This window comes from Oryx dammah, unplaced genomic scaffold (genome assembly GCF_014754425.2).
Source record: "Oryx dammah isolate SB20612 unplaced genomic scaffold, SCBI_Odam_1.1 HiC_scaffold_10, whole genome shotgun sequence".
Taxonomy (NCBI): Eukaryota; Metazoa; Chordata; class Mammalia; order Artiodactyla; family Bovidae; genus Oryx; species Oryx dammah.
In genome coordinates this window covers 46312462-46325723 of record NW_024070194.1, presented here as the reverse complement: position 1 = coordinate 46325723, position 13262 = coordinate 46312462, and the positions used below count along the sequence as shown (strand labels likewise).

Here is a 13262-nt window from a genome sequence, read left to right as displayed (position 1 = left end):
CCTATCTCTGATGGGCATTTGAAATATTTCTACCTTTTGATGCCTATACCGTCTTCCCCGGTGGCTCAGAGGTTAAAGCGTCTGCCTGGAATGCGGGAGACCCGGGTTCAATCCCTGGGTTGGGAAGATCCCCTGGAGAAGGAAATGGCAACCCACTCCAGTATTCTTGCCTGGAGAATCCCATAGAGGGAGGAACCTGGCAGGCTACTAGTCCATGGGGTCGCAAAGAGTCAGAGACGACTGGGCGACTTCACTCACTTCACTTTGATGCCCATATTCACAGAAGCAATAGCAAAAGTTACCCACAAAGAACACAGGGGATGAGGAATTAACAATAAGGAAACAATGAACATAACTGTTGATGCAACAGTCACATTTTGAACAGTGTTTCTAACATTGCAGAATACTGACCAAAATATATGAATGCCTGGTTGTATACCATTAGGGGAACTTCACACTTCTTGGCCATGTCTCAGAACTGGTGTAACATCAGTTTCTTATTGAAGAAGAAATATCCAAGGTTTGAATGAAGGCCTGGGAACAAATGATTTCCTGTGATGATGTAATATTAATGTTATACACAAAAAGTGGAAATTCCATTTAAAAAGTGGGTTTATTGCTTAGAAAACTGTCTTATCATTTATATCTTGATGGAGGGTTTCCATATATTTTATATATTCTTGTAACCAAAACTCTGTAAGGTTTTTATCTACACACTCAGTTTTCAAAATCTGCCAAATGACATTTTCCCAATTTTTGCCTTGTTTCTTTATCCCAGTAGTCAAGAGTCTCAGTAACGAGAACCATAACCCTGGGACCATAACTTGACAAATGTTCTTCTTCTACATTACAATATGGTGTGATATAGGAGCTGTAACTTGCCAAATTTTGGAGGCCCAAGTCCTGGGTGTTCATTGGAAGAACTGATGCTAAAGCTGAAACTCAGATACTTTGGCTACCTCATACGAAGAGTTGACTCATTGGAAAAGACCCTGATGCTGGGAGGGATTGGGGGCAGGAGAAGGGACGACAGAGGATGAGATGGCTGGGTGGCATCACCAACTCGATGGACATGAGTTTGAGTAAACTCTGAGAGTTTATGATGGACAGGGAGGCCTGGCGTGCTGTGATTCATGGGGTTGCAGAGAGTTAGACTTGACTGAGCAACCGAACTGAACTGAACTGAAAGCTTCCTGCACTTGGAAACATCCATATATATTGCTTATGATGTACAAAATGTATAGGAGCACTACAAAAAACTTGGACTCAGTGCTTGTGAGAAAAGGACTAAAATATTCTCTAAAGAATAGATTCACTGGATTTCATATGTAAAATAGATAGCCAAAGGGAATTTGCTGTATGGCTCAGGAATTTCTCACCACAGGCATTTCCCACCACAGTCTCCTCCCTCCCCTCCCCTCGATCTGTCTCTCTGCAGTCAACAGCAGCCCTCGCCCTGAGATTGCTCCACAATCCCTAAACTCCAGCTCCCAGCTGCTGTACCTTCCAGGGGACTTGCGTCCCTGTCCAGGGTTTGTATGGCTGCCACAAGGACTGTCTGATTCTCATTCCATTTAGGCTGCAACAGATCAGCTGTTTCACTCTCAGCCTTTAGTGTCTCTCCTCTGACTCAGGTAATTGTCCCGATATGGGGATCAGACCCCTGCTTCAGTTTCCCCACCAGCCGAGGGCAGGTCCAGTCCTCCTAAGACTCCTGTTTTTGCCCCTAGTTCCTTCATTCTACTGAGTTTCGTGTGGTTCTGTATATTCTTTTCCACTGGTCAGGTAATCCTGTCTGCTCTCAGCTGGTGTTCTGCACGCACCTCTGTGTCTGAAGGTATATTCCTGATGTATCTGCACAGAGAGGTGTACTCCACGTCTACCTACTCCTCTGCCATCTTGTTCTCTCCCCTCTCAGGATATTTTAAATAACATTTTTTTAATGGTATTTCCAAGCCAAGGAAATGTGCCTTTGGTTTTAGTCTATTGACTATTCTTAATAGCATGTTTTCATCATATTGGATTGGACCAATCAGGAATACTGCAATTGGTCTTTGTTAGTGGCTTTTCAAACTAACTTTCAAAAAAAGGTTAAGAATACTGAGAAAAAATTAGACCATAAGCAGCTCCAAGTACCATCACAAGAAACAATCTGAAAAAATGTCCTGAAGATGTATGCTTTAGCTGCAGATAGGACACACATCCCTATTATTGTTGAAACTGCATTTTGTAACACATTGTAGCCTAGCAGATACAATGCCTCAATGGGTTTTCAGTTTACTGAGGTCTCTGAACTGGAAACAAATGCATAAGAAATGTGAGCAGAAAAGTCAAAAGAAAACCCTATACAAATGACAAGATTAATCATGGCTATGATATCAAGATTGTCATTCCAGAAGGACATAAAACCCATGAGGCTCATAATCACAGAAGCAATAGCAAAAGTTACCCACAAAGAACACAGGGGATGAAGAATTAACAATAAGGAAACAATGAACATAACTGTTGATGCAACAGTCACATTTTGAACAGTGTTTCTAATATTGCAGAATACTATCAAAATATATGAATGCCTGGTTGTATACCATTAGGGGAACTTCACACTTCTTGGCCATGTCTCAGAACTGGTGTAACATCCGTTTCTTATTGAAGAAGAAATATCCAAGGTTTGAATGAAGGCCTGGGAACAAATGATTTCCTGTGATGATGTAATATTAATGTTATACACAAAAAGTGGAAATTCCATTTAAAAAGTGGGTTTATTGCTTAGAAAACTGTCTTATCATTTATATCTTGACAGAGGGTTTCCATATATTTTATATATTCTTGTAACCAAAACTCTGTAAGGTTTTTATCTACACACTCAGTTTTCAAAATCTGCCAAATGACATTTTCCCAATTTTTGCCTTGTTTCTTTATCCCAGTAGTCAAGAGTCTCAGTAACGAGAACCATAACCCTGGGACCATAACTTGCAAATGTTTTCTTCTACATTACAATATGGTGTGATATAGGAGTCATAACTTGCCAAATTTTGGAGGCCTAAAGCTTCCTATACTTGGAAGCATCCATATATACAACTTATGATGTACAAAATGTATAGGAGCACTACAAAAAAGTTGGACTCAGTGCCTGTGAGAAAAGCATATATTCTCTAAAGAATAGATTCACTGGATTCCATATGTAAAATAGATAGCCAATGGGAATTTGCTGTGTGTCTCAGGAAACTCAAACAGGCTCTGTATCAACCTAGAAGGGTGGGATGTGGAGGGAGATGGGAGAGAGGTTCAAAAAGGAGGGGATATATGTATACCTATGGCTGATCCTTGTTGAGGTTTGACAGAAAACAACAAAATTCTGTAAAGCAATTATCCTTCAGTAAAAAAATAAATTAAAAAAAGGATAGACTCATTGGTTGGATATCAGCTTTATGTTCATCTTGGAGAAAATTACATGGGAGGCAGAAGGACTTTTTTAATGAGGAACGTTTTTGGTCAGGAGTTTCCTTCTTCTTCAGCCAGTGTGGACAGACTACTTCTCTTTTATCATCCATGGCCATAAATGCTCCAAAACAGGCGAAGTTATGAACATAACAAAAGAGCAGGGTTGTTCCTATATAAATGCAAAAGTATTGTACAGACCCGAAAGAGGTCATAATTCCTGTATAGAAAGCCAGCACATTGGTGATGGTGGTGATTGTCATGGATACTGCCACTTTTGAATAGACACTGGACATCTGCTCGCTTATGCTATCCATGTCATCAACCCCAACATCTGTTAGAGAAAGAAACACAGTCTCCATACGTTTTTAACATCCATTAAAAATTAACAAGATCAACTCAAACCGTTTTCCTTGCCTGTCTCTCAAGGTTTCACTGATCTTGCAGTGTGCTTGTGTGAATGAATGACATGTCCTGAGCAAAGCAAGTGATGAGCCTGCTCTGGGGTTTTGCAGTGCCTTGAAATGACTGAAGGCAGACCCCCAAATGGGAGCCTTGTTGGGGTTTATATACCGACCTCCCAATGGCAAGAGACACCCAACATCCCTGCAAGGGCAGCGGCCAGAAATGGGTGAAGCGTGTGGACTGAACTTCCTTTTCTCGGTCACCTTTTCCTGGTGTCTTTGACCATTCCATAATTGCATGGGGAATTAGAACTACTAACCTAATCTGTCGGATCATAGACTTTCAAGGGACTTGTGATCCATGCCGTTATTCTGTGCTTTTACTTAGACCTCAAACTATATGGATGGAAGTGCCTAGCCTTGCTAGGAGCTGAAAGTTACAAGAGCATGTTTGGGAGTGTGGTGGAGCTCTAGTTCCAGGAATGTCTCTCAGGCTAGAGGCCATTCTCTTGGCTGCCTGCCTCAGGACCCAGGGTCCTAAAAGTAAGTCTTTGTCATGGCTGTGCCTCTTATCTATGTGGGTCGCAGCATTGCTGGTGACTATGAGGTTTTTGCAGATCAGTAATTGCACGATCTGGTCAGATTGGAAGTAGGGTGGGTTTCTTCCTTTGGTAGGGCTAGCTCTTAGCAGACCAAAGAGATCTCTTCAATGGCTTGTCTCTCAACTCCCTAGATATTCCTTTTGTGAAATCACTGGGAATGAACTGGAAGGATTGGCCCTAGTAGCTTGAGGACAAAAATAATTTTTTTCTTGCTGGCCAATCCTCCACTCCCTCTTTTGCTATCACATATACTGGTGTGGCAACACTCAGAAGAGACATCTTGGGTCTTTTGTTCTTCTCTTTATAACTCGACACTTCTACTGTCATCAGGACTATACTCAGGAATGTGCGCAGGCACATGGAAAATTGATGCTTCCCCTAGTAGTCCTAGCTTGGGAAACATTCCAGGAAAGCTACTCTGCTTCACCCTGGGTGGCATCAGAGGAGGAGTGAAAATCAGACAAAGATCTTAATGATGAGGAAGTGGACATCAGTCTGAGATGCCATCAGGTCTACGCATGGTGCATCTCCACCCGGCCTCGGTGGTAGAACTGGGAGGTACGGGTAAGGCATCTGTGTCAGTAAGGGACAGACTAAGTCTGAGCATGGAAGGAAAGCTTCAGTGGAAAGTCTGCCTACACCCCCAACTAGAGCAGGGAGGGATGCCTCCGGTGGAAAGAAGCCATGGCTGTGGATGCCACATTTTTCTCTTTTACAGATGGGAGCTAGCAGTTCCAGAATCACTTCTTTAAAATATATTTTAAAAACTGGGACAAGTTTGATCCCCAGAGTTTAAAAAAAGACACGCCTGATCTTTTTCTGTGATACTGAATGACCATGCTATCCTTTGGAAGATGGGGAACACTGGCCAGTTGAATGGTCTCAATTATAATACTGTTTCCTTGGTGGCTCAGAGGTTAAAGTGTCTGCCTCCAATGCGGGAGACCTGGGTTCGATCCCTGGGTCGGGAAGATCCTCTGGAGAAGGAAATGGCAACCCACTCCAGTATTCTTGCCTGGAGAATCCCCTGGAAGGAGGAGCCTGGTAGGCTACAGTCCACGGGGTCGCAAAGAGTCGGACACGACTGAGCGACTTCACCTTCACCTTCACCTTACAATTAGATCACTCCTGGAGAAAAGAGAAATGGGTAGAAATGCCATATGTGTTGCTCCTTATCTCTCTGCAGGGCATGCCAGACTTATGTCCTAAGGGTGCAGATTTGGGTGTGACACCTTCAGCTGCCTCCTGTTCTCTTACTTTGCCCCTGTATCTGGGGCTCCCAACTAAACAGGCTGAGTCATGGTGCCCTTCCAGAATAGGTTGCCTCAGTCTCAGTAGAAATTCAAACAGTCCCAATTTATAGAAGCCTTTGCAGGACTAACTTTATGATCTTACTTGGAGAGATATAATATATGTCTTGGGACAGATGCTGACTCCTGACCTGAGAACTCGAGTTCTGGGAGAAGCTACTACTTTTGGAGATGAATGGCTTGAGCAAGAGACAAAGGGAAAGAGGGAACACAAAAGAGCCCTCCTCCCTACTGAGAGGCAAGCAGTTCCCACAACAGAGCCAGACTGGGACTATAGCATGGCTAAAAGGTAGATCAGAACCACTTTGCCAGGTGTATTCTTGAAGGACTCAGGGGAATGCACACTAAGACTTTAAACTATGCTAAGTTGGCTGACATAGAACAGGGAGAGAAGAAAACTCTTGATAAATTCCTAGAGAGACTACAAGAGGCTCTCTGCTGATCCCAAAAGTACAGAGAAAGGAATGATCTTAAAGATAGATTTCTTACTCAGTCAGCTCCAGATATCTGCCATAAGTTACAAAAACAGGCGTTTAGACCAAATCAATCTTCAAAAAACTGTTACAGCTTGCTCAGATGGTATATTATGGTAAAGAATATGAGGAGGAAAAGAAAAAAAAAAAAACCTGGCAAAAAACTGAAGCCCCCAAAATGGCTGTTAGATCCACTCTGAAGTGGCCTGAGGAGAAGTGCCCAGAGTAACTCAGGTGAAAAGCGGTGGACTTATTATTATGGTGGAAAGGAGAGGCATCGCAAGCAGGATTGCCCTCAGGCATCTAATCTGCACCTGGCCCCATGCCTGATCCGTAAAACAACCACACCTGAGGAGAGACTGCCCTCTAAGACATAGGCCCCAGGGGTTGGACTCTCAAGGCAATTCGGGCTGAAAGTGCCTGGGAGTCCCCACACAAGCTCCCATCCTAATTATACCTGTGAAACCCTGGGTCTTAATAACTGTGGGGGCCCAATCAGTCGACTTTCTTTTGGACACTGGGACAACTTTCTCTGTGCTCACTGAAGCCCCTGGCCTGCATTCCTCCTGATTCACTACTGGAATGGGACTGTCAGGATGAGCCAAACACTATTATTTCGGTCATCCTTTAAGCTGCAACTGGAGCTCTGTGCTGTTTTCTCAGGAGTTTCTGATTGTGCTGGAGTCTCCCTCACCCCTTCTAGGGAGGGATATACTGAACATGGTCCAGGCTTCTGTTTTCACAAATATGGAGCCTGCTGTTTTAATTGAACAAAATGTAAATACTAGAGTGTGGGTTGATGGAAAAACTGTGGGTTAAGCACAAAATGCTGTTCCTGTTATTATCAAGATCAAAGACCCTCACTTATTTTCACATCAAAAGCAGTATCCACTAAAGCCTGAGGTTAAGGAATGGGTGAAACCTTACCGTACTGACTTCTCATGAAGTAAGTGGGATCTTAAACTCTAAAGTTCAGAGCAACAATGGTCCATCTTAAAGCTACTGTAACTCAAGGAGTGTCAAAATTCTAGAAATAGAATATCACTTACACTGATCCTGGAGATCCCAATCTTCAGAAAAGGTTGAAAAGGCTAATGCCGTTATTAAAAGACATCCATGTAAGCTAACTCAGGAAACACAAGACAGTTGGTTTAAAGTTTTACTCATGGCTTTAATGAAGGCTTGAACTGCCTCTAAGAAGAAGGGACTGTGTCTATGACAGACTGTTTTTGTGCACAGATATTGTAATAGATCCTAAAAACTTAGAATTAACTATATGACTCAGCTTTCAGCTTTTCAACCTCCTTGTCAGGGAAAGGCTTCGTGTGGTGGGTTTCTCTGCTTCAAGGAAAGGACTTTCTTCAACTCTGTGAATACTTTCACTGACAACAATCGAATATGATGTCTGTTCTTGATCTGATGACATCGAACAATCCTGACACGGACTGATATAACTATGGACATAATGTAACTTAATTTTGATTATGTTTTAACTTGGTTTAATGGCTATTTTGCCTTACATCTGTAACTGTAAAACGGGGTTGGTCTCTAACCATCTGAAAGCTTTTAAGTTATAAAAGGTTGTCCAGGCTCCTACGAGTGCCACAGCCTCCTCCAACTATTACTTGGGGCCCCTGGATCAGAGACCCTCAGTATGAGGGTTAGGAGAATATGTTGCCTCAACAACTTAGGGATGACGCTCCTCAACAGCAGGAAGTAATTATGGAATGAAAATGACAGCCTTTTCCCTTGGCAACATGATTCTCTTAAAAGAAAAGGGGGAATGGGAGAGTCAATTCCTAGGTAGGTTGATAAGAAGTCCAGGGTCCCTGAGGAGGAAGAAGGGGTCTGGGGCTCTCAAGGAGAAAAGGACAAACATTCTTTTCTACATTGCTTTCTCTTAGTGAATATAACAATATATCTTGCTCGAGGACATGTGTCTCCTTAACAAGAACCTTCTGACTAATCCTGTAATCTTTTAATGTTTATTATGGGAGTGGATCTGGTAAGATCTTTCCATTGTTCATTCTAATCTTGTTAATTTAAGATGTATATTGTGGGAGTGGGTCTGGAGAAAGTATACAAGGCCTTGATAAGACTAGCTTGGGGGGCACTCTGCTTCCCTCTTCTGATGTCTATGTCAGAAGCTTTCTCTGTCCCTTTTTATGCTTTAGTAAAACTCTGCTACAGAAAAGCTCTTGAGTGATCAAGCCTGGTCCCTAGTCCACAATAAGCTGAATTTTCTTCTTCAGAGATCACAAATCCAACGTCGTTCACTGAAAACTATCATAGGATTAGCCTGTTTTTGTTTTTTCCTATTCTATATCACACTGGAATGAACATACTTATTCTATTTGCTGAGCACTTTTCCAATAAATAGGACAAATTCCCAGAAGTGTAGTTGGTGGGTCAAAGGTACTCCATTTAAAATTTTTAAGTCTTTCGATTTGTTGCAAAGTTATATTTTAAAACTGTACCAATTTACAAATTTTCCTCAGCAGAATATGTGTTCATTTGCATACAATCTTCCCCAAACCTTCAGTCTTGCTATAATATTCATTAATCTAATAAGAAGAAAAGGTGTCTCACTTTTGGTTTAACTTGAATCCCTTCATTAATCAAAAGGTCAAATATTTCTTTCTTATATTTTGAATGATTAGTATTTTGGATTCTGTGTGTGTGTGTGAAATGCCTGTTCATGTCCCTAGTCTCTGTTTTTCCATTTGAAGTACTAGACTTTTCCAACTCTTAAAGGCACATAATTCCATTTGATTTTCATTATCTCCTGATTCTTCATTTTGGATCTGTAGAGTCACCTATATGTAATTATTTTGCTTACTCTAACACAATACCCTTCCTTTACCACCCCGCCCCCCCACACATACACAGTGTGCAGCCTCACACTTTGTTTTACTCACCTAGAATAAGAAATGGTGAATTTGCAACTATGATCTCATATGGTAACACAACATACAACATCAGGCCAAAGCCGCTCACCACTGCCAAGGCAGCAGAAATGATTCCAAGGGCTGCAACCCACATTTTGTTTCGTATACAGTCACACCTGTAAATTTCGAGGGAAAAGTCATGGAACTTGTGATGGTAGCTTCCATACTGAAATTCTAGGAATTCATAACATCTTGACTCAGACACCTCCTCAGAGCCCTCTTATGCAATAATTCCCATACCTGTCTGCTGGAGAACTTTAATTTCCAGGCACTAGCCCAGACCATCTGAACAGAAGAAGGAGAGGGAGGAGGGAACAGAAAAGTTGGGAATCTGTGCTGTTACCAAATTACACTGGTTGATTCTTATGCAGCGAGCCAAGCATGAATCCACCCACTGACCTTTCACAACCACAAAGATATACTAAAGCATTGCAAATAGCTACTTCCACTCTGATCTTCAAAGGAGTGTGAATGGAAGCAAGCAATATGAAAGTGCCCACATCTAGGTATCTTTTCACCTACTTATGAGTCCACTTAGCCATAAACACAATCCTAAATATCTCCTGTATGTCAAAGCTTGTTTAATATATATTGTGGCTAACAAAAAGAATGAAAGCCTCCTTCTAGAAGATTTTCGTGGTTCTCCTCTGCTAGAGAAGTGTGCTCTAGAAAAGAGGCTGTGTGTGTGTGTGCTCAGTTGATTCAGTTATGTCCAACTGTTTGTGACCCTACAGACTGTAGCCGACTAGGCTCCTCTGTCCCTGGGAGTCTCAAGGCACAAATAGTGGAGTAGGTTGCCATGCCCTCCCTCTAGTGGATCTTCCCCACTCAAGGATCAAACCCATGTCTCCCGCAATGCATTGCAGGTGGATTCTTTACTGTTGAGCCACCAGGGAAGCCCAAGAAAGGTGGCTACTAACGGCAAAAGAAAAAAAACAAGTAACATGTGCTCCATTTTGCATAACACGTCTTATGCCTGTTTCTTGGTTGGACCAACAAAAATGGGAATATATATTCAACATTTTAAAAAGACTGGATTTAATACTTTAACTCTCCAACAACCACGACTTTACATCTTAAATATTGACAATAATCTCTAGGTTTCTGTTTTACTTCATTGCTAATTGCTTTGAAACAAATGACAGATAACTGCCTCTAGAAACTTTTAGTAGGAGAGGGAAACTCAATTTGATTTGAAGACTCAGTTCAGTTCAGTCGTCAGTCGTGTCCGACTCTGCGACCCCATGAATCGCAGCACGCCAGGCCTCCCTGTTCATCACCAGCTCCCGGAGTTCACTCAGACTCACGTCCATCGAGTCAGTGATGCCATCCAGCCATCTCATCCTCGGTTGTCCCCTTCTCCTCCTGCCCCCAATCCCTCCCAGAATCAGAGTCTTTTCCAATGAGTCAACTCTTCTCATGAGGTGGCCAAAGTACTGGAGTTTCAGCTTTAGCATCATTCCTTCCAAAGAAATCCCAGGGTTGATCCCCTTCAGAATGGACTGGTTGGATCTCCTTGCAGTCCAAGGGACTCTCAAGAGTCTTCTCCAACATCACAGTTCAAAAGCATCAATTCTTCGGGCTCAGCCTTCTTCACAGTCCAACTCTCACATCCATACATGACCACAGGAAAAACCATAGCCTTGACTAGATGGACCTTAGTCGGCAAAGTAATGTCTCTGCTTTTGAATATGCTGTCTATGTTGGTCATAACTTTTCTTCCATGGAGTAAGCATCTTTTAATTTCATGGATGTAATCACCAACTGCAGTGATTTTGGAGCTCCCAAAAATAAAGTCTGACACTGTTTCCACTGTTTCTCCACCTATTTGCCATGAAGTGATGGGACCAGATGCCATGATCTTTGTTTTCTGAATGTTGAGCTTTAAGCCAACTTTTTTACTCTCCTCTTTCACTTTCATCAAGAGGCTTTTTAGCTCCTCTTCACTTTCTGCCATAAGGGTGGTGTCATCTGCATATCTGAGGTTATTGATATTTCTCCCGGCAATCTTGATTCCAGCTTGTGCTTCTTCCAGTCCAGCGTTTCTCATGATGTACTCTGCATAGAAGTTAAATAAGAAGGGTAACAATATACAGCCTTGACGTACTCCTTTTCCTATTTGGAACCAGTCTGTTGTTCCATGTCCACTTCTAACTGTTGCTTCCTGACCTGCATACAGATTTCTCAAGAGGCAGGTCAGGTGGTCTGGTATTCCCATCTCTTTCAGAATTTTCCACAGTTTATTGTGAGCCACACAGTCAAAGGCTTTGGCATAGTCAATAAAGCAGAAATAGATGTTTTTCTGGAACTGTCTTGTTTTTTCCATGATCCAGCATATGTCGGCAATTTGATCTCTGGTTCCTCTGCCTTTTCTAAATCCAGCTTGAACATCAGGGAGTTCACAGTTCACATATTGCTGAAGCCTGGCTTGGAGAATTTTGAGCATTACTTTACTAGCATGTGAGATGCGTGCAATTGTGCGGTAGTTTGAGCATGCTTTGGCATTGCCTTTCTTTGGGATTGGAATGAAAACTGACCTTTTCCAGTCCTGTGGCCACTGCTGAGTTTTCCAAATTTGCTGACATATTGAGTGCAGCACTTTCACAGCATCATCTTTCAGGATTTGAAACAGCTCAAGTGGAATTCCATCACCTCCACTAGCTTTGTTCGCAGTGATGCTTTCTAAGGCCCACTTGATTTCACTTTCCAAGATGTCTGGCTCTAGGTGAGTGACCACACCATCATGATTATCTTGGTCGTGAAGATCTTTTTTGTACAGTTCTTCTGTGTATTCTTGCCACCTCTTCTTAATATCTTCTGCTTCTGTTAGGTCCATACCATTTCTGTCCTTTATCGAGCCCATCTTTGCATGAAATTTTCCCTTGATATCTCTAGTCTTTCCCATTCTGTTGTTTTCCTTTATTTCTTTGCATTGATCACTGAAGAAGGCTTTCTTATCTCTTCTTGCTATTCCTTGAAACTCTGCATTCGGATGCTTATATCTTTCCTTTTCTCCTTTGCTTTTCGCCTCTCTTCTTTCACAGCTATTTGTAAGGCCTCGCCCGACAGCCATTTTGCTTTTTTGCATTTCTTTTCTATGGGGATAGTCTTGATCCCTGTCTCCTGTACAATGTCACGAACCTCATTCCATAGTTCATCAGGCACTCTATCTATTAGATCTAGGCCCTTAAATCTATTTCTCACTTCCACTGTATAATCATAAGGGATTTGATTTAGGTCATACCTGAATGGTCTAGTGGTTTTCCTTACTTTCTTCAATTTATGTCTGAATTTGGTAATAAGGAGTTCATGATCTGAGCCACAGTCAGCTCCTGGTCTTGTTTTTGTTGACGGTACAGAGCTTCTCCATCTTTGGCTGCAAAGAATATAATAAATCTGATTTTGGTGTTGACCATCTGGTGATGTCCATGTGTAGAGTCTTCTCTTGTGTTGTTGGAAGAGGGTGTTTGCTATGACCAGTGCATTTTCTTGGCAAAACTTTATTAGTCTTTGCCCTGCTTCATTCCACATTCCAAGGCCAAATTTGCCTGTTACTCCAGGTGTTTCTTGACTTCCTACTTTTGCATTCCAGTCCTCTATAATGAAAAGGACATCTTTTTTGGGTGTTAGTTCTAAAAGGTCTTGTAGGTATTCATAAAACCGTTCAACTTCAGCTTCTTCAGCGTTACTAGTTGGGGCATAGACTTGGATAACTGTGATATTGAATGGTTTGCCTTGGAGATGAACAGAGATCATTCTGTCGTTTTTGAGATTGCATCCAAGTACTGCATTTTGAACTCTTTTGTTGACCATGATGGCTACTCCATTTCTTCTGAGGTATTCCTGCTCACAGTAGTAGATATAATGGTCATCTGAGTTGAATTCACCCATTCCAGTCCATTTTAGTTCGCTGATTCCTAGAATGTTGATGTTCACCCTTGCCATCTCTTGTTTGACCACTTCCAATTTGCCTTGATTCAGGGAGCTGACATTCCAGGTTCCTATGCAATATTGCTCTTTACAGCATCAGATCTTGCTTCTATCACCAGTCACATGCACAACTGGATATTGTTTTTGCTTTGGCTCC

At 42.0% G+C, this 13262-nt stretch overlaps 1 protein-coding gene across 1 annotated transcript in view; it reads right to left on the bottom strand.

The window, feature by feature from the left end:
- Positions 1-489: 489 nt before the first annotated feature.
- Positions 490-13262, bottom strand: part of PTCHD3 (patched domain containing 3) — a 138227-nt gene continuing 125454 nt past the window's right edge. Inside the window, 5 exon segments of the mRNA XM_040247324.1 lie at positions 490-632; positions 635-741; positions 743-903; positions 1191-1321; positions 3416-3772. Coding sequence (XP_040103258.1) covers positions 490-632; positions 635-741; positions 743-903; positions 1191-1321; positions 3416-3772 — 899 coding nt within the window.